Here is a 20,237-nt window from a genome sequence, read left to right on the forward strand (position 1 = left end):
AGTGCATATGTACTGGACTTTACGAAGTACTGGGCAAGGGCTGCTGTGAATAAAATTTATGATTTCATTATTCTCTGGCATTTGAAATGCAGTTGTTTTTATTTTTGTGGAACACATAAACTCCATAACTAGTCTGTAGACTTGCGTGGTTAAAAGAAAGAAACAACACTTGTAACTTTTTTTTTTTTTCCTCCAAGTAATTAAACTAGAATAATATATAAGAAAAGTCTAGTCATAAAAATCCATGAAAAAGACGTGGAATGATTCAATATATGTTTCCTATACCCGGAGACGGATTTTTCAGAGTCCCTGCCACGAAAATGTGCTCGACCTTGACAACTACCCAAAACCTTAAAGTTGACGTTTAATAGTCCATCATTTGTATTTGTAAGCAACTTGTAATTTTATATTACAAGTTGCTTAAAGTTGATATTTATAAAGGGAAGCTACAGAACTTGAGTTTTCTTCCTTCAAAAAAATAAAATAATTGTAAAGATAAAACTAAACTTTTATCCCCAAGGCTCCCCCGGTTGACTCTGTCATTGATGTTTTGGTTTAATAGATTTTATTGGGTTGTGATGGATAAACTTTTTGGTATATGTATTGCTGACAAATAATTAAATAATTGACTCACAACATTAATTGCAACTCACATGCTAAATTAGATCCCCAATTACAACTAAAAGAAAAGGTTAATTCAAAGGAAACAAGTTGATTCGATAGGTTTATCCATTCTCTAGTACCGGTTATGGTCTACATATTGGATGGTTTGATGGTGACAAAAACGTGCCACTTATAGATGCTTTTTAATAACTTAAGATGCACTCATTCACTGTCATTAGCCTACCGCTAATACTTACTTGTGGAAAATGACTTGCTACTACAAATCCTTTTATACATGACTATTCTATTCCATTTTGTACTCCAAATTCTTCTGTTCATGACTGATCATACTATATATAATTTCAATCAAAGGCTACTGCTACCAAAGAACAGAAGACAAGAGTAGTAAAGGCAAGGTCAAAGAAATTTGACTGTCAGGATTGTCAACTAAAGATTATGAACAGTAAACCTAAACAAATAACTTTGTGACATAAATATTCATTATGTAATGATCAGTTCTTGACAAATAAATTTAATTTATTTTCTGTTAAACCAAGGAGCCCATGGCAGCAAAATTAGCTACAAAACTCTTGACGTTTTCAATAGCATTGGTGATCGTTTTAGTGACAGCTAATGGATGTTCCTAAATAGTTTTTTTTCTTCTGTCGCTATATGCATACAATTCTTTTTTCTTTTTTCTGTAACGCACGCCATTGTTGATTGCAGCAGAATTTATAATAGAATTTGATAATTATAATAACTTAGTTTGACTGAGTGTTTATTTTATCAATTACATGCACGAGATTTAAAATTTTATTCAATTCTATCTTGCATTGCATTGTAACCGAATATGAATATAATCATCAATTAAGTGATACTTGAACCTCTAATTCTCAACAACTTTAAATCAAAATAAATGATCAAATGTATTGATATATGACAGTGTGAAAATAGCAGTAGAATGGTAGCTAGTCTTCATGAAATTCATACCGCTTTTATGTGTCCGAGTCCGAGTGAGGTACGGAATGTTAAAATGAAGTTATTCGTTAGTTAGCCAAAAAAGACTTGGAATCTCGAAAGGAAGCCACTGCTTGTCCAAACTGAGACTTTGGAAGTATTTTTGTTTACACTGTTGATCTTTTCTTCACAGACGCGTTAGGTAGGATCTCTCACTCATATATATATAAGTAATTAATGTTGCCTCAGCAGCCATGCAATACCTCTGCTTAACTCTCCCCGCCTTCCTATATACTGTTTTTTGCTGCTCTATTAGATTGGATTCTGATTTCTATATATGGCTTCTTCTGCTGCTATTCATTCATGGAAATATGACGTATTCCTGAGTTTCAGAGGGGAAGATACCCGAAAGAACTTTACCAGCCACCTTTATGCCGCGCTGTGTCAAAAAGGGGTTATCACTTTCAGAGATGATGAAGAACTCGAGAGAGGGAAAACCATTTCTCAAGCGCTGCTCCAAGCAATCCATGGTTCGAAAATTGCAGTGATCGTTTTCTCAAGAGACTATGCTTCTTCGTCTTGGTGCTTGGATGAACTTGCAGAGATCCATAAATGCAGGAAAGAGAAAGGGCAGATTGTAATGCCCGTCTTCTGTAATGTGAATCCTTATGAGGTGAGGAAACAGGCTGCAGGATTTGGAAAAGCATTTGCTAAGCATGAACTGCGTTTCAAGAATGATGTTCAGAAAGTTCAACGATGGAGAGCTGCCATTTCTGAATTGGCCAATCTTGCTGGCTGGGATTCACTAGATAGGTAAAATGATCTTTCTTTTTAACTTCGTTGCTGATATCATAAAATATATATTCTTGATAGACAAATTTGTCAAGGATTCACCTTTTCTATTTCTTAATATCAAAAGAAAGCAGGTTAAGAGTCTGTTAAAATCTTATCAGGAATAATTTACTTTTCTCCAAGACTTATCTATCATAAAATAGTGTAGTAAGTAACACATGGTTTCAGTATTTTATATTAACACATTTCAAGAAAATAGAGAAAGAAAAAAGAAAAGAGCTAATGGCTGCTACGCGTTCTGATAATGTACTTTTGGAAGCAAATGACAAGTCTCTGGAATTGTCTAACTACAACCACCATTACCATTCCAAACGCCAACCATCACCTTAACATCACAATCATCTTGTCACATCCATCTCACAATTTGCCCATAATATATACGACTACATTATTTCTTGTCATTATTAACTTTAATTACTAAATTTCTGGATATAGCTATCAATGCTGGTGCATATCTTGAAGTAAGACTATTAGAGCATTTTAAATTTTAATCTATATTAGTTAGGTATAATTTGTTTCATTAATCTCAATAATGATAGATTTTTTATAATCAAGGCACCAATTAGTTAGCCCTCTTATCATTTCCATTTTTTTTAAATCTTTATTTATATAAAAATATATTTATTAATTTTAAATAATTAAATATTATTATTAACAATTTAATGCTAAAATGTATAACGCTCTGTGATGTACATAAATTGACTTTCTTTACCTTTTGTCATGAAATGCATCCCGTAAGGAAAAATCGGAAGGGGGATTATGATTATTATTACTCAGTTTTATCAAATTAAAGATTCCACCACTTTAAACAAATAGTCTTTTACCTTTAAAATTTTATTTTGGTTTTGGTCTGAAGAAGACCATTCATCAATTCACCACCGACGAGGCGACGACTTCAGTGGGAAGTTGTGGTGAAGTTGTAAGGAAACGGCCACCACCACCACTCCGGGTGAAGATTCATTAGAAAGTTAATGGTGAAGAAATTTCTAATCTACAAAAATCAAACTAAGAAAACAATATATAAGAAGAAGAGGACCAGCCTTCAATCACAAAAAAAAACCCATCGAAAAGATTACAGCTTTTTTTCCATAATCGGAAGTCATCTTCTCGTGTAAGGTTAGTGGGTTCCTACGGGTCTTGGGATTTGTGACTTCTTTTCTTTTTGGGTTTATATAGACGTTGTTTTGCCTTTGATCTTAGCATTCAATTTATACGATATTCATTTGAGGTTACTCCAGTTCTCTAATTAACATATTTTTGTTAATCTTAGCTAATTGTAATTGTACTGAACATGGTTTCATCATATAATAGTTAAAGATGTAATATTTGTTGATTTCATTAACTTCCAAAGCTACACTCTTGATTATAAGAGCATCAATGATTCTGTGCAACACATAAAAAGGAACAAGATTATTTGCATATTCTAAAATATCGTTCGTTATGTGACCATACTAGTAATTGTTGCTTTGCAGGCATGAGTCAGAGCTTATTCAGGAAATTGTTAAAGAGGTTCTAAGCAAATTGAGAAAAACCAGTTTGGAATCAAGTGCAGCTAAGAATTTTGTAGGAATGAATTCGCGGTTGGTTGAAATGAGTATGTGTTTAGATATGGGGCAATTGGATGACGTTCAATTTATTGGGATTTGTGGGATGGGCGGCATAGGTAAGACGACTATTGCTAGATTCGTCCATGAGGAACTATCTTCTCAATTTGAAGGTAGCAGCTTCTTAGCAAATGTTAGAGAAGTTGAGGAGAAGAGAGGTTTAGTTCATTTGCAAAAGCAACTTCTTTCTGAAATTCTACTGGATAGGAACATAACTATTTGCAATGCGTTTGGTGGTATGACTGAGATCAGCAATAGGCTTGCTCACAAAAGAGTTCTTATCATTCTTGATGACGTGAATCAATTAGACCAATTAAAAATGTTAGCTGGTATGCATGATTGGTTTGGGAAGGGAAGCAGGATAATTGTCACAAGTAGAGATGAACATTTATTGAAATGCCATGGAGTAGATAAAATTTACAGAGTTGAAGGATTAGGTCGTGATGAAGCCCTTCATCTCTTTTGTCTGAAAGCCTTTAGAAATGATCATCCAATAGAGGATTTTTTGGAGCTCTCCAATCAGTTTGTGAATTACTGCAATGGGCTTCCATTAGCTCTTGATGTTTTTGGTTCCTTTTTGTTTGGTAAATCTCTAAGTGAGTGGAGAAGTGCACTGGATAGATTGAAAGAAATTCCAAATCAAGAAATTTTGGATAAGCTTAATATAAGTTTTGATGGATTGGAGGAAATGGAGAAGAAACTATTCCTTGATATTGCTTGTTTTTTCAATGGAGAGGATAGAGATTATGTGTATGAAGTATTGGATAGTTGCGGCTTGTATCCGGACTTTGGCATAAGTGTTCTGGTTAGTAAATCTCTCATAACCATTTCAAAAGAGAGAATATGGATGCATGATTTACTTCAAGAATTGGGTCGAGATATTGTTCGGCGAGAATCACAGGAAGAACCAGGAAAAAGAAGTAGATTATGGCTTTATAAGGATATACGTCATGTTCTATCAAATGATACGGTAAATGACTTACTCTTGTTGATCTTCAATCTATTTAAGGCTCCTAATTACTATTCCTTCATATGCTCACTATCATGATGTTCAATTTTCAGGGAACAGAACAAATTGAAGCCATAGTTCTTGATTCATGTGAACAAGAAGATGAACAATTGAGTGCTAAAGGCTTCATGGGGATGAAAAGGCTAAGGCTGCTCAAACTTCGAAATTTGCATCTATCACAGGGCCTTGAGTATCTTTCAAATAAGTTAAGATATCTGGAATGGGATAGATATCCTTTCAAATTTTTGCCTTCCAGTTTCCAGCCAGATGAACTTACTGAGCTTCATATGCGCTGTAGTATCATGGAAAGATTGTGGAAAGGAATCAAAGTATGTTTTCTTTTTCTTTTAACTTACATTAGTACTTGAAATTCATAATTATATTAGGTTATTGATGCTAACTTTTAGAGCTTCTTTCTTTTATTGACATGTTTTTACAGCCTCTAAAGATGCTGAAGGTCATTGATCTTAGTTACTCAGTCAATTTACTCAAGACCATGGACTTCAAGGATGTCCCGAATCTTGAAAGCTTGAATCTTGAAGGTTGCACAAGACTTTTTGAGGTTCATCAATCCCTTGGAATTCTGAATAGGCTGGTTTCATTGAACTTGAAGGACTGCAGAAGCCTTGTAAGGCTTCCAGATAGCATATGTGATCTTAAGTCCCTTAAGTTTCTTAATTTGCAAGGCTGCTCAAAACTTGAGAAATTGCCAGAAAGGTTGGGTGATATTACAAATCTGGAGAAGCTCAATGTAGGTGGAATTGCTACAAGTCAACTTCCATTAGCTAAGCTGTGGGATTTTCTTCTCCCTTCACGGTTTTTGCCATGGAAGAATCAAAATCCATTGGCTGTGACATTGCCTTCTCTATCAGTCTTACGATCCTTGAAGTCATTGGATTTAAGTTACTGCAATCTAATGGAAGGAGCACTTCCCAATGATCTAAGCTGCTTCCCAATGTTGAAAACATTCAATCTGAGTGGTAATGATTTTTTTAGCATTCCTTCAAGCATTAGCAGACTTACTAAACTTGAAGATTTTCGATTTGCTGATTGCAAGAGGCTTCAGGCATTTCCAAATCTTCCATCAAGTATTTTATATCTCAGTATGGATGGTTGCACAGTGTTGCAAAGTTTGCTACCAAGAAACATCAGCAGACAATTTAAACTTGAAAATCTCCACGTTGAGGACTGCAAGAGGCTACAGCTATCGCCGAATCTTTCATCAAGTATTTTACATCTAAGTGTGGATGGTTTAACTTCACAAGAAACTCAGACATCAAATTCTTCATCATTGACATTTGTTAATTGCTTGAAGTTGATTGAGGTTCAAAGTGAAGACACTAGTGCATTTAGAAGGCTGACAAGTTATCTGCACTACCTTCTAAGGCACAGCTCTCAGGTCTGCCTCTCCTCGTCACTTGCAAATGAAATTTTAGTTGTTCCAACATTTATCTTTAGTTCTCTACAGAAACGTAAATATCACAAATAATGATTTTGTTTCAGGGACTCTTTAATCCAAGCTCTCAGATCTCCATTTGTTTAGCTGGAAATGAAATTCCTGGTTGGTTCAACTATCAGTCAGTAGGATCTTCATTAAAACTGCAGTTGCCTCCATTTTGGTGGACTAACAAGTGGATGGGATTTGCAATTAGTATAGTCTTTGAATCTCAAGAGTCTCAAACAGATACAAGTGCAATCCTTTGCGATTTGCACGCATGCATTGCAGAGGATCAGGATTTGTTTCTAGGTAGCTCTATAGTGCACATCTCTAAGGATTCGAGCAACATTACATCCGATCAACTTTGGTTCAACTACATGCCACGTAGCTCTCTAACTTGTTTAGATATGTGGGAAGCATGTAATCACCTTAAGGTGACATTTTCTTCTGATCGATTGAGGGTGAAGCACTGTGGGTTCCGTGCAATATTTAGTCGGGATATCGATGAATTAATTTTGTGCAGCAGGCCTTTTCAGAATTTGGGTCTCCCCAATATTGTTAATGTTGATAGAGGCAAGAGAAACCATGACGATTTTTGTTTTGGAAGTGGAGTGGAACCTGGTGAAAGTCGCAACCTGGTAAATAAATTGTCTTACAAGAGAATGAGAATGACCAGAGATCCTGAGAGCTAAAACTGATGTGCCAAAGCCTTCAAGGAGCGAGTCTCTATTTGCAGAATTCATTTTACACTACTTGTTCCTTCCAGTCTTCTTTCACAATCTAAAAGGACACTTTTTCTAGAGATGTTACACTATTCACAGAGTTCATGTTAGACTAGTTGTTCATTGTTCTCTGGCATTTGAAATGTAGTTGTTTTTGTTTTAGTTCCTGAAAAGGGCTGATGCTATTGGCTCTGGAACACATAGCTATGTTGCATTCAAGACAGAATTCATTGTCTTGTTGGTATTGTTGATGGCTTTGGTTAATAGTATAAAGGGTCATAAAGAGGCTATAGCAATAATGGTGCTGAATTCTGAATGTGATCTATATTATTATTATTATGATAATGGTGATGATACCCCAATTCAAGTCCAAAGGTTTAGTGATATAAATTAAAATTTAGGAACTTTTATGATACTATGCCCAAATTTAAGGGACTCTCAGTGTAATTTACCCTCGTTTATTTTGACAGTATCGATGGTGGCGGATAAATTCTCATCTTATCCTCATCGCCAGTCTAATGGTTCCAAAATTTGATTCCTACTCTCCAGTGGGTCAACGAAAACAAAGAAGTCCCATCTTCCTTAACCGTCTGCTTCTGAATTTCCACCAAATTCCTTCTTTGTCTATGGCATCGTGCGAGCCATTTTATTAAAGATTAAGGCAGAAAATCAAAAGTTCTTATGCTCTGGGACATTATTAACGACCCGAGCCAAAAGAAGAAAAAGAACGGACTAAAGCGAGGAGTTACGTGTATATATGGCAATGAAATAGGTCTAATTCATTGATTGACTTGTTAATTTTGTATAAGGAATTTATTGTGAAGGAGAAAAAGAACATAATGTGTTTTATGAGACTGGTGTTGAATGCTGAACAGGAAATAGGAATTGGACTCTAACCAAAACGAGTGAATTTGATAACCAACTTGTACATAATTCTTTCTTATGATTGTTGTATTTGCAAGGGTCAAATTTAGCATTGACTAGTTATAGAAAAGTAAATCTGAAAAACAGAGACGCATACATATGAACGAATGACTTTGTGCTTTGATTTGAATACTCGGTTTTGAATATTCTAATTCATATTTGATGACTCTTTCAGCTGTCCAGAAAGAGAAAGTGTAAGTTTAGTGGGAATTGAACCAAATCCTTTATCCTTGGGATGTGATGACCGCTTACATAGTTTTGAAAACATGTTTTTGTAGGGCGGTTAACGTAGGAAATTATAGATTGAAAACAAGTATTTTTGATGTTGTACTAGTCCAACCTGATGCACTAGACTAAATCTCCCTTCAAATTAGTCTTGCCAAGGCCACACTTCACACCAAAGAACACTCTCAACTAGCTGTCAGGATACGCGTCAAGTTGAATCTTGAAAGCGGTTTCTCTCTATATATATCTTCAAGTACTACGCATTTAATGGCCTTGTACAAAACCTTGAAAAGATACAACATTAATTCCTTTTGCTAGGTTTTTTTTCTGTCTCATTAATACTTTCTTCTTCTTAGTATTACTTGTATATTATTATTCTCTTCCTACAATGTCTGCTATTGCTCTTCCATGGAAAAATGACGTCTTCCTCAGCTTTCAAGGGGAAGATACTGGCAAGAATTTCACTAGCCATCTTTATGCTGCCTTGTGTCAGAAAGGAGTGATTACTTTCAAGGATGATCAGGAACTTGAGAGTAGAGGAACCCTTTCTGATCAAGAAATCTTTAAGGCAATACAAGATTCAAGCATTTCAATAGTCATTTTCTCAAGAAACTCTGCTTCTTCAACAAGGTGCTTGGATGAGCTTGTGGAGATTTTTGAATGCATGAAAACTAAAGGACAAAATGTCTTGCCAGTTTTTTACAGTGTGGACCCAGCTGAGGTGAGAAAACAGACAGGGAGATTTGGAGAGTCATTTGCCAAGTATGAAAAACTCTTCAAAAATAACATTGGCAAGGTGCAGCAGTGGAGAGCTGCTGCAACAGGAATGGCCAATCTCAGTGGATGGGATACACAGAACAGGTAACAATTTTATTTAGAGCATCTCTCCTTTTCCTCTTTTATTGCATGACTATTCGATATTAAATGTACTAAAACTGCTTGTAACTTCGCAGGCATGAGTCGGAGCTTATTGAAGAAATTGTTGAAGAGGTACTGAAGAAATTGAGAAAATCAAGTCATAGATTCTCAAGCGCATCAAAAAATTTTGTAGGAATGAATTCACGACTGAATGAAATGATGAAATATTTAGGCAAAAGAGAGTCAGATGATGTTCGGTTCGTGGGAATTTGTGGGATGGGCGGTATAGGGAAAACAACCATTGCTAGAGCCGTCTATGCAGAGCTGTCTAGTGAATTTGAAGGAAGTTGCTTTCTTGCAAATGTTAGAGAAGTAGAGGAGAAAAACAGTTTATCTTTACAAGAACAACTTCTTTCTGAAACCCTTATGGAAAGAAAGATAACGGTTTGGGATATTCATGCTGGAAGGAATGAGATTAAAAATAGGTTAAGTCATAAAAAGGTTCTAATCATTCTTGATGATGTAAATCATTTGGAGCAGTTAAAATCATTAGCTGGGATGAGTGACTGGTTTGGCAATGGAAGTAGGATAATCATAACAACTAGAGATGAACACTTATTGTTATGTCATGGAGTAGAAAGAATTTACAGGGTTGGAGGATTAAATCATGATGAAGCCCTTCGTCTCTTTAGTTTGAAAGCCTTTAAGAATGATTATCCTGCGGATGATTATGTGGAGCTATCTAATCACTTTGTGAATTATGCTAATGGTCTTCCATTAGCTCTTGATGTTCTTGGCTCATGTTTATACGGAAGATCTATAAATGAGTGGCAAAGTGCATTAGATAGACTGAAGGAAATTCCAAACAAAAGAATCTTGGATAAGCTTTATATAAGTTTTGAAGGATTACAGGAAATAGAGAAGAAAGTGTTCTTAGACATTGCTTGTTTCTTCAAAGGGGAGGATAAACATTATGTGGTCAAAGTACTAGAAAGTTGTGGATTCTATGCAGAAATCGGAATAAGAGTTCTCCTCAGTAAATCTCTTATAACAATCACAAACGATAGAATATGGATGCATGATTTACTTCAAGAAATGGGTCGAGATATTGTCCGGAGATCATGCTATGAAGAACCTGGAAGGAGAAGTAGATTGTGGCTTTACAAGGATGTCAGTCATGTCCTATCAAATGATACGGTAAGAGAACCTTTACAAATAAATAATACTTGCATGAATGTCTACAAGCTTTCTTCTTTCTCCTAATTCTGCATCATTGCTGTTGAATTTTCAGGGAACAGAACAGGTTGAAGGCATTGTGCTAGATTCCTGTGAACAAGAAGATAAACATTTGAGTGCCAAAGCTTTCATGAAGATGAGGAAACTCAGACTGCTCAAACTACGAAATGTACGCCTTTCCGGCAGCCTGGAGTATCTTTCGAACAAGTTGAGATATCTTGAATGGGAGGAATATCCTTTCAGATCTCTTCCATCCACATTCCAGCCAGATAAACTTGTGGAGCTTCATTTGCCATCCAGCAACATCCAACAATTATGGAAGGGAATGAAAGTATGCTTACTCTTTCACTTTCATTACTCTGAACTCATTGTTAGTTGAAGTCATTGATGCAAGCCTTGATCTTCAATCATTCTAATTAATTATAATTTGTATATGTCTGCACAGCCTTTAAAGATGCTGAAGGTGATTGATCTGAGTTACTCTGTTAACTTAATCAAGACCATGGACTTCAGAGATGTCCCAAATCTTGAAAAGCTGAATCTTGAAGGTTGCACAAGACTGTTTGAGGTACACCAGTCAATTGGAGTTCTGAAAAGGCTCGTCTTATTGAATTTGAAGAACTGCAAAGGTCTTGTCAGGATTCCAAGCAGCATATGTGATTTGATGTCCCTTCAGACTCTTAATTTGCACGGCTGCTCAAAACTTGAAGACTTCCCTCAGGGATTATGGGATATGAAATGTTTGGAGAAGCTAGATATTGGTGGAATTGCTGGAAAACAACTTGCATCGACCAAAGCATGGGATTTTCTTCTTCCTTCATGGTTGTTGCCAAGGAAGACACTAAATCTGATGGATTTTCTGCCTTCTATTTCAGTCCTGTGCACTCTGAGATCGTTAAACTTGAGCTACTGCAATCTTGCAGAAGGTACACTTCCCAATGATCTGAGCTGCTTCCCATCCTTACAGTCATTAAATCTAAGCGGAAATGACTTTGTCAGTGTACCTACAAGCATTAGCAAGCTTTCTAAACTTGAAGATCTTCGATTTGCCCATTGCAAGAAGCTGCAGTCATTGCCGAATCTTCCATCCGGTATTCTATACCTTAGTACAGATGGTTGCTCTTCCTTGGGAACTTCACTCCCTAAGATCATAACCAAACATTGTCAACTGGAAAATCTTTGCTTTGCAAATTGTGAGAGGCTTCAGTCATTGCCTGATCTTTCATCGTCTATAGTAAATATAAGCATGGAGGGTTTAACTGCACAAGAAAATTTCTCAAATCCATTGGAAAAGGATGATCCTAAAGCTTCAGCATTGACCTTCTTAAATCGCATGCAATTGGTTGAGATTCAAGGCAAAAACTGTTCAGCATTCGCAAGGCTTACAAGTTACTTGCATTATCTGCTTAGGCACAGCTCTCAGGTCTGTCCCTATTCATTTATATTTCCCTCGTTTTCATCATTAGACATTTGGCTCAGAACTTATCAATTATCATCTCACTATATTACTAACTCATTGTCTCCTTAATGCAGGGACTGTTTAATCCAAGCTCTCATGTATCAATGTGTTTAGGTGGAAGTGAAATACCTGAGTGGTTCAACTATCAAGGAATAGGTTCTTCAATAGAATTGCAGCTGCCTCAACATTGGTTCACTGACAGGTGGATGGGATTTGCAATTTGTGTTGATTTTGAAGTCCATGATGAGCTTCCATTGTCAGAAACTTGTACTCTTTTCTGTGATCTACATGCATGGGTCATGCCAGATCAACTTCTTTTTCTCGGTCGCCCTTCTATGCAAATTTCTGGTACCATGAACATCAAGTCGGAGCAACTTTGGTTCAATTTCATGCCGCGTAGCTCTTTGAATTGTGTAGATTGGTGGGAATCATGTGGAAACCTGAAGGCATCATTTTTCTCAAATGGATTGAAGGTGAAGTCTTGTGGATTTCGTATAATATATGATCATGATATTGGTAGACTAATCCAATGCCATCAACGTTTTGAGGATTTGGGTCTTCCCCCTCAGAATAATTCTAATAATTGCAAGAGAAGCCATGATGACAGCAGAGGGCAACCCAACAGTAACAGAAGTGACAAATGTGGTAATGAGCTCCATTCAAAGAGACTGAAAATGACAGTGGATCAAATGCTTTAAACATAGTGCATGGAGAGGGGCCACTAAGAATCAAGAGTTGATGTTGTTTCTTGCTCAATTCTTACTAAGCAGTTAGTGTAAAAATGACATTTTTGTCCACTTGATTCATTCTTCAGCTCTGAAATAAAATTGGTCTCTGGTCCTTTTCATGGACTTTTGAAAAATCAAGTGCCTACAGACATGGTTCCTTCCTAAAAATGATATGATCTTGATTTATATTGGTCGCTATATGCTCCAATATCCTATCACAGGTATTGCGACAAAATGCAGCCGTCGCTAATAACGTATGTGACGACTATACAAAAATAAAATATTTAAGAAAAGAGAAGACTCGGGTAAACATGAGATCGATAATGGAACACGAAACAAAACTTCAAATCAAATTAGTTGAATTAATTCTCAATTTCGTTATTGAATTATTTATTTATATCTCTATTTTTTTAACATGCGTTCATAATTCTGAAGTGACTTTTGATCGTATATTTACAAGTCAATGTCTGCAATCTTTAGATGGTGCCAGTGTATCTAATCATTGAAAGAAAGGAAATAGAAATAGAAATAGAAAGGAAAATGAGTTGGTTCGCTAAGGAGCTTACGAACTAGTTCGTTAAAGAACTTGCGAGGTAGCTCGTTTAGAAGCTCATAAATTAGTTTAATAAATAAATAATTAATTAAGAAAATAATACATTCTAATTAAAAAAATAAAATAAATAAATAGATCATAAAAATTCAACTTCGATTATATTAAAGTAACAATATATACCAATAAATTAAGTTTTAATTATAAATTCTGTAATTAAATAATTTTAGTGTTATTTAAGTAAATGATAGTTTAATAATATTGTTAATTAAGCTGGTATTTGATTATGTACATTAAATTATTATTAATATTTTTTAATTTATTTTTTTATCATAAATTAATTTAAGTATACTAACAAAATAAAAACTATGTATGAAAATAATGTAGTTTTGGTGTATAATATTATTAATTTAAATTAATCTAAATTATATTATTTTATTAAAAAATTATATAGTTGTAGTGTTAAATAAACAATCATATATTATGTAAATACTTAAAGATATCTAAAAATTATAGCTTTTATTTTTATCAAGAAATTATTTAATTATTTAAATTTTTAAATTTATATGCATATTTTGATTTTGTTTATAATTTATTTATAATTACAAAATTTATAGTTACATATTTGATAAAATTAAGTTTACTTAACGACTTTGAAATCGGACTAAACTCATTTATATAGATATCAAGTTCGAGTTCAGCTCGTTTATATATAGTATCGAGCTAATTACGAGTCGATGTCGAACATATTAGAATTATAATGAATCAAATTCAAAATCAGTTAAATTTTGATGAGCCGACACACTGAACATTGAAAAACTCGGGTCAATTCGCGTTATTATTATAAGCTATTCATAAGATTAGTTATGTGTAAGATTAGGCAATTATGGTATTTTGTCATGAGAAGTAGCAAAGAACAATCCTTAGCATATTCTATTTGTGTTCTTTTCAGTTTATCCAATAGAGGTTAGTAGAACCTTCCTTGTCATTTTTGAGGCAGAATCTTTTGGGGCCACCATCCTTTCTGAAAACCAATAACAAAGATGTGATCTTCCCATATCTAATTTTATCCACCTAATACTTCAAACTTGAGACCATAAGATCAAAGACTTGGCTAGGCAGTTACAATGTTGGTAGTTGTGATTGGTAGTAGATGATTCACACCTGCTAGTCAATTGTCATCATGGAAAAGAAAGACAGTTAGGTACAACACTTCAATGCACAATTAAATACGTGGCAATTGCTTTCTTCCACGTTAATCCTAACTGCCAACCATATATCTTTGCACAACTAGTATCCCAATTCCCATTATTTATGTTTTTCCCCACAACTCTTATTTTGTTTATCAATCAACCCTTGAAAAGGTCAAACATTGTATGCATATCGGATAGACTTTTGCATGAGTGTATGTGTCTATTAGGTTTAGATTAAAATTATGAAAAATATAACCAACAATTAAAATAATAAATCTTTTATTTTAATTGAATTAAATTTTTGATATAATTCTAAAACTAAAAAATTGAAACGAATCGAGTCTATTTCAAATTTACTGAGACATTTGAGTAAAGCAATTGATTAAATCTGGCTTTAATTTAACCATATCGACAGTTCAAACAGTATTTATGTATACATTTTTTTTATTTGAAATAAAATAATTAAAATACTGTTAAGCAAGCAGGTCTAACTGCAAAGGATTCCAATAAACTGATAAGGAAGGGTAAAAGATGATAAATCAAAAGTAGAAGGATAAAGGTGCAAACTTTGGTCCACATTTTGTCCTTTATCATCATTCCCAGTCTTTTCAAAACTCTTATAGTTACATACTCGTAGTACACCAACAGCTACACTTCTCATCACTGCCACTGCCAAAAAAAGCTACCGCTGAGTCATTTTTATCCGGGTAGAACCAAAGATGCTGGGTGACTTCTGTATCTGCCCCTGTTTTGGAAATCATAACACGGACGATACAGAACCTGATCGTGATCCGGTCCTACTAGTTTCCGGAATTGGAGGGTGCATTCTCAATTCCAAGAAGAAGAATCTCGGGTTTGAATTTGAGACCCGGGTTTGGGTACGGATTCTTTTGGCTGATTATGAGTTCAAGAAGAAAATTTGGTCTTTATATAATCCCAAAACAGGTATAATTGATGCATTGACATTTGCTTATGTTTGTATATAAATGCATTTATTCATTTGTCTACTTACGCAAGTATACGAGTTGTTGTATCTTCTTTTGCCTTTTCTGGTATTGAGTAAGGTTTATTTATTTGGTGCTGCCACTTTTGTAATCTGCAAAAGCTTGGATTTTTTTTTTTTTTTGTTCTTTTCTTCGGCAAAATTTGTATATTTGTGATTTTCCCAGCTGGGCTGTCTTTGTCCAATTATGATTCCCTTCTCCTTAGGAAGGAGAATTTCAAGACAGTCGTAGTCTTGAAGTGTGTTCCTGAGAATAGAATTTATTCAAGTCTAATTTTAATGCTTATGACTTTGTCTTTGATTATCCAATAGATTAATTGCTAAGTTTTTGCAAGCTGCAATATGGAACTTCCAGGAGACAGCAATTTGTTCTGCTAAATCTATTCCTCGGAAGTTTCTAAGTTTTTCCTTTAACTTTTTTCCTTAGGTTATACAGAAGTATTGGACGAAAGCACTGAACTCGTGGTCCCTGATGATGATTATGGGCTGTATGCAATTGACATTTTAGATCCGTCGTTGGTGAGATTTATAATCTTGACTGTAATTGTTCTGTACTTAGCAACTGATTATTGTTGTTTGTTGCTTAAAAATTTCTGCCAGCTTCAATTAGTCGTTCCTGATACTATATTCTTTGATGTTTTAGTTTGTTAAAGTGTTACATTTGACAGAGATATATCATTTCCATGATATGATTGACATGCTTTTAAAATGTGGATATAAGAAGGGAACCACATTGTTTGGATATGGCTATGATTTCCGGCAAAGTAATCGGTGAGTTATTTATATATGTGTTTGCTATGTTATTGTCATGTGACCAAATTTTGACACGTTTGCATAAACATAATTATGTCTGTCTAGCTATTGAAGGTTCTTCTCCCAAGATTTTCTGAGGACATTTAGTTTTATTCTATCTATTGTTGGCAGAATTGGCAAATCAATGGAAGGTCTTAAGGCAAAGCTTGAAACTGCTTATGAAGCTTCTGGGCAGAGAAAAGTTAACATAATATCACATTCAATGGGGGGACTGTTGGTGTTATGTTTCATGTCACTTTATACAGATGTACGCATACTTTTTCTTGGTCACTGAAATATTGTCAAAATTCACTGAACACAATGGGCCAAAGTATGATCCCTTCATTTCTCATTGAGGGCTTGAAAAGCTGACCTTAAGCTGTATTTGTCAGGTGGTTTCAAAGTTTGTGAACAAGTGGATCTCCATTGCATGCCCTTTCCAAGGTACTCTAAATGCTGCGATGTTTCTTTGAGTGCTGGAGGCATATCAAACAGGGAATTAGCTGCCTAAAATCCCAAATTATTGATTTTGTTGTTTGAGAAATATTCTTAATTGTTCACAAGACCTTGTCCTTCTAGTAATCAACCATTCCACAGTAATGATTACTTGCAGTTGTTGATGAATATCAGATGATGCTATCTTATCCAAAAGAGGTAGGGGCTAAGTTGCTTTGAGATGTAACATGTATAAAAAAAAATTCAGAAAATTAGCACCAAAATTGTTTTTTTCTTTCGAGATGAAGAATTCAAACTTAATGGTATTCTTTTTCCTTTTTGTCCTTTTTGTTCTGGAAAATGAAAACAGAACAAAATGCTATAAAAATGATGCATGGAATTATCTGTTGCATGTGCACCTATGCACCTCATTTGTCATGCTCTAATTTCTAAGCAGTCTCTTCATCATTAGTTATGCTCTCCTTTGCGTTGATTTCTTCATTATTGCATAAACAAGTTTAAACATATGGTTTCTTATTTGAAAATTGAGCAAAAAAAAAAGTTAACAGTGAGGTTAAATACAGGAGCATAATGTCCTCTTTTCTTGACCTTTCCCTGTGACTTAAAATTGTGAAGACCTCATTATTTTCAAAATTGCTATCAGTTATCTAGAATTTTAAAATTGTCTTACCCACAGAACCTTTTGGCATACATCATGCTTGGTCAATCAGTATTAGGTAATAGATGGTTCCACCATATGATGATAATTTGCTAGTTCTGAAACTAGCTGGCTAGATTGTTGGGAAGATCAATTTTATTTTCATCGAAAATTAGTTGCTGCCTTTACTGTCCCTTATCCTTCTATGCCCAAACTTTCTTAAATCAATCCTAATTTTTGCTTTTATATGCTAACAGGTGCACCAGGATGCATCAATGATTCCCTGTTAACTGGATTACAATTTGTCGAAGGGTTCGAGAGCTACTTTTTTGTTTCTAGGTGGACAATGCACCAGCTGGTAATTTGTCTTTTCTGATTACTTGGATATATAGACTCGCAGTTTTATATTGTGATGATATTTGGTAAAGAAATTCAAATGGCATTCATTTATGTGCTTTTCCTTTTGCATATAGCTTGTTGAATGCCCATCAATCTATGAAATGTTGGCAAATCCAGATTTCAAGTGGGAAAGCCAACCACAAATTCAAGTTTGGCGCAAGCAATCAGATAGTGACGAGGCTTCTGTCAAGTTGGAGTCTTATGGTCCCCAAGACAGTATCACTTTATTTCAAGAAGCATTAAGGAATAATGAGGTAACACTTTGGATCTGAACTCTCGTGAAATTCTGGAATACATGCTTAGATTTCGTCGTGCATTTAAAATCATTGTTTTCCAATCTTAGATGGTGACAGTGTATCTAACCATAGAAAGAAAGCAAATGGAAATTAAAAGAGAAATATTAAGGAAAAGAAACAATTTATGCTTGTGATCTACACGTTTGTTTCACATCATTTTCTACCTTGATCTGTAATTTACATTTTCTTCGAGGAACCACATAAATGCTTAATGGTTTGCCTTCTGTTGCAGCTAAATTACGATGGAAATAAAATATCTTTACCCTTCAACTTTCACATCCTCAAATGGGCTGCTGGAACTCGCCAAATACTCAATGATGCACAACTGCCGAAAGGGGTTTCTTTCTATAATATTTTTGGGACATCAAATGATACACCTTTTAATGTTCGGTATGTTAGAGAAATTATTTCTAGGATAACTTGAGCGAGAGCTTAATTAATTGGAAGCAACTGGTCCACATTTGCATTAAACATGGACATCTAAATGGTTTCTGATAATGAAGTCTGTACTGGTCTAAAGTGATTGAAATCCGATTATATAAGTTGTAAGAAAACTTGAAGAGAACCACTTATTTTGCTATGTCCAATGGAATATGCTAAGCTGGTTGTATTTCTTGTATGCATGTATCACAAAATTCCTAACTTGCGGTTGAGATTTCTGACCAAACTATTGAAGCGCTAGGGTCTACTAATATGCATACATGAATCCTTCAACTAGAGGTTCATCTTCTTCGAAGGACAGGGAAAACTAACATATGATGTGGTTCAGCAGAAGCTGGAATCTAGTTTATCAGCAAAGAATGGCATGCTAATGATTCATAAGCTTTTTCCCTAATCTAACAATAGGTAAAGTGCCATGAAAATTTTCTCTTGAAACTGATCTGATATATATATATATATATATATATATATATATAATTGATGCAGATATGGTACGGAAAAATCTCCAATTGAGGATTTGTCTGAAGTCTGCCATACTTTGGTGAGTGGTTGATTTACCTACAATAACATGAATGGATCATGATGCAGCTGCTAAAATCATCCTTGAGGAGATCATATTCTAGTCCTGATCCTAATAATCTAATGGCTTAATGTGTTATTCATTAATGGCTTAATATGTAATTTGTTAATGGATTAATGTGTTATTCTTTCTTCCTGTTGAAACTCGAGTTAATAATATTTTCTCATGACCTATTAGTTCATATTCCTGCTTCTAGTGTTAATCATACATCCAGGACCTACATTTTTGTGCTTCCTGTTTCATTTGTGACTAATGTTTTTCTCAAACATGTTATTTGTTTCAGCCCCAGTATTCTTATGTGGATGGAGATGGGACTGTTCCAGCAGAATCAGCCAAGGTCGCTCTAACCTTTCGCTTCATTCTTTATACTTCCAGCTAGAAGTTATGCATTTGGGTATTAGTAAATGATCCTTCAATCGTGCAGGCGGATGGATTCGAGGCAGTTGAAAGAGTAGGAGTTGCAGCTAGCCACCGTGGGCTGCTACATGACAAGACAGTATTTGCACTTGTTCGGAAATGGTTGGGAGTTGCGCAGGAGCAAACTAAGCTTTCAAGAACATCTAGAGTAATGGATGTTTCTTCAGTTTCACACGTCCAAGCGTGAATATAACTATTATGTACATGTCACAGCACAAAAATAGTAAAAGAAAAAGGATATAAAATCAGAAACCTATTTGAATGCTGCAAAAAGGAGATAAAAGGATGTTGTAAATATTGCATTTTGATTATTTTATTGCAAGGCCTTATTCTTTAAAGCTTGGCAAAAATTTTGTTGCTTGCAGATTGCATAGAAATTATATTGAGAATCACAGTTTTTGCCAAGTTAGTTTTAATCTTCAAACTGAGCCTATCAAAAGCTTTCAAGTGATGGAACTTTTTTTTCACATTCTGGTTGACAGACGCCATGTCGAATGGTTAGCCATTTGACGAAAAGGCCATTTATTAAGTGGCAATAAATACAGTACATGTTTCGAGCTTGAAGATATAATTCAGTCTTGAAATCGAAACTTGAGTAAGAATTTATGTTAAGCGATAAGGAAACAAGCATAAGTTTTCAAACATTCTGGCAGTACCAAAATAAAGAATAATAGAAAAATTAGTAACTATCTTCTTGTCCTGCGGAAACTCACAGTATCATAATATGAAAAATAATTACAAATGTTGGCTTCGTCCTGTGAACTGGGGTGAGTTGCTTATGTAACCAAAAGAAGATGTCTAAATATATATATATATGATACGCAATTTTATGAACCATATCACATTCCAGATTACGTA

The 20,237-nt window shown here is 34.8% G+C and overlaps 2 protein-coding genes across 3 annotated transcripts; both read left to right on the plus strand.

Moving 5' to 3' along the window:
- Positions 1-1,556: 1,556 nt before the first annotated feature.
- LOC8274246 lies at positions 1,557-12,749 on the plus strand. Its single transcript, XM_025156624.2, is given in 11 exon segments — positions 1,557-2,373; positions 3,885-5,053; positions 5,056-5,354; positions 5,465-6,424; positions 6,529-7,152; positions 7,349-7,502; positions 8,628-9,195; positions 9,288-10,389; positions 10,484-10,759; positions 10,874-11,851; positions 11,962-12,749. Coding segments are annotated over 11 exon segments (7,230 nt in total). The 5' UTR covers positions 1,557-1,897; the 3' UTR covers positions 12,586-12,749.
- A 2,237-nt stretch (positions 12,750-14,986) lies between these two features.
- LOC8274245 (phospholipase A(1) LCAT3) lies at positions 14,987-19,717 on the plus strand. 2 transcript variants are annotated; one of them, XM_002514757.4, is made up of 11 exons: positions 14,988-15,303; positions 15,789-15,880; positions 16,005-16,132; positions 16,286-16,421; positions 16,546-16,597; positions 17,504-17,604; positions 17,720-17,899; positions 18,174-18,331; positions 18,869-18,923; positions 19,246-19,299; positions 19,387-19,717. In XM_002514757.4, the coding sequence occupies exons 1-11, from the start codon at positions 15,078-15,080 to the stop codon at positions 19,564-19,566; spliced, it is 1,362 nt and encodes a 453-aa protein (XP_002514803.2). In that variant the 5' UTR covers positions 14,988-15,077; the 3' UTR covers positions 19,567-19,717. The 2 variants fall into 2 exon arrangements, with proteins under 2 accessions (XP_025012402.2, XP_002514803.2); XM_025156634.2 differs by lacking the exon at positions 18,869-18,923 and having other exon boundaries at positions 14,987-15,303.
- Positions 19,718-20,237: the final 520 nt, after the last annotated feature.

The sequence above is a fragment of the Ricinus communis genome, chromosome 7 (genome assembly GCF_019578655.1).
Source record: "Ricinus communis isolate WT05 ecotype wild-type chromosome 7, ASM1957865v1, whole genome shotgun sequence".
Taxonomy (NCBI): domain Eukaryota; kingdom Viridiplantae; phylum Streptophyta; class Magnoliopsida; order Malpighiales; family Euphorbiaceae; genus Ricinus; species Ricinus communis.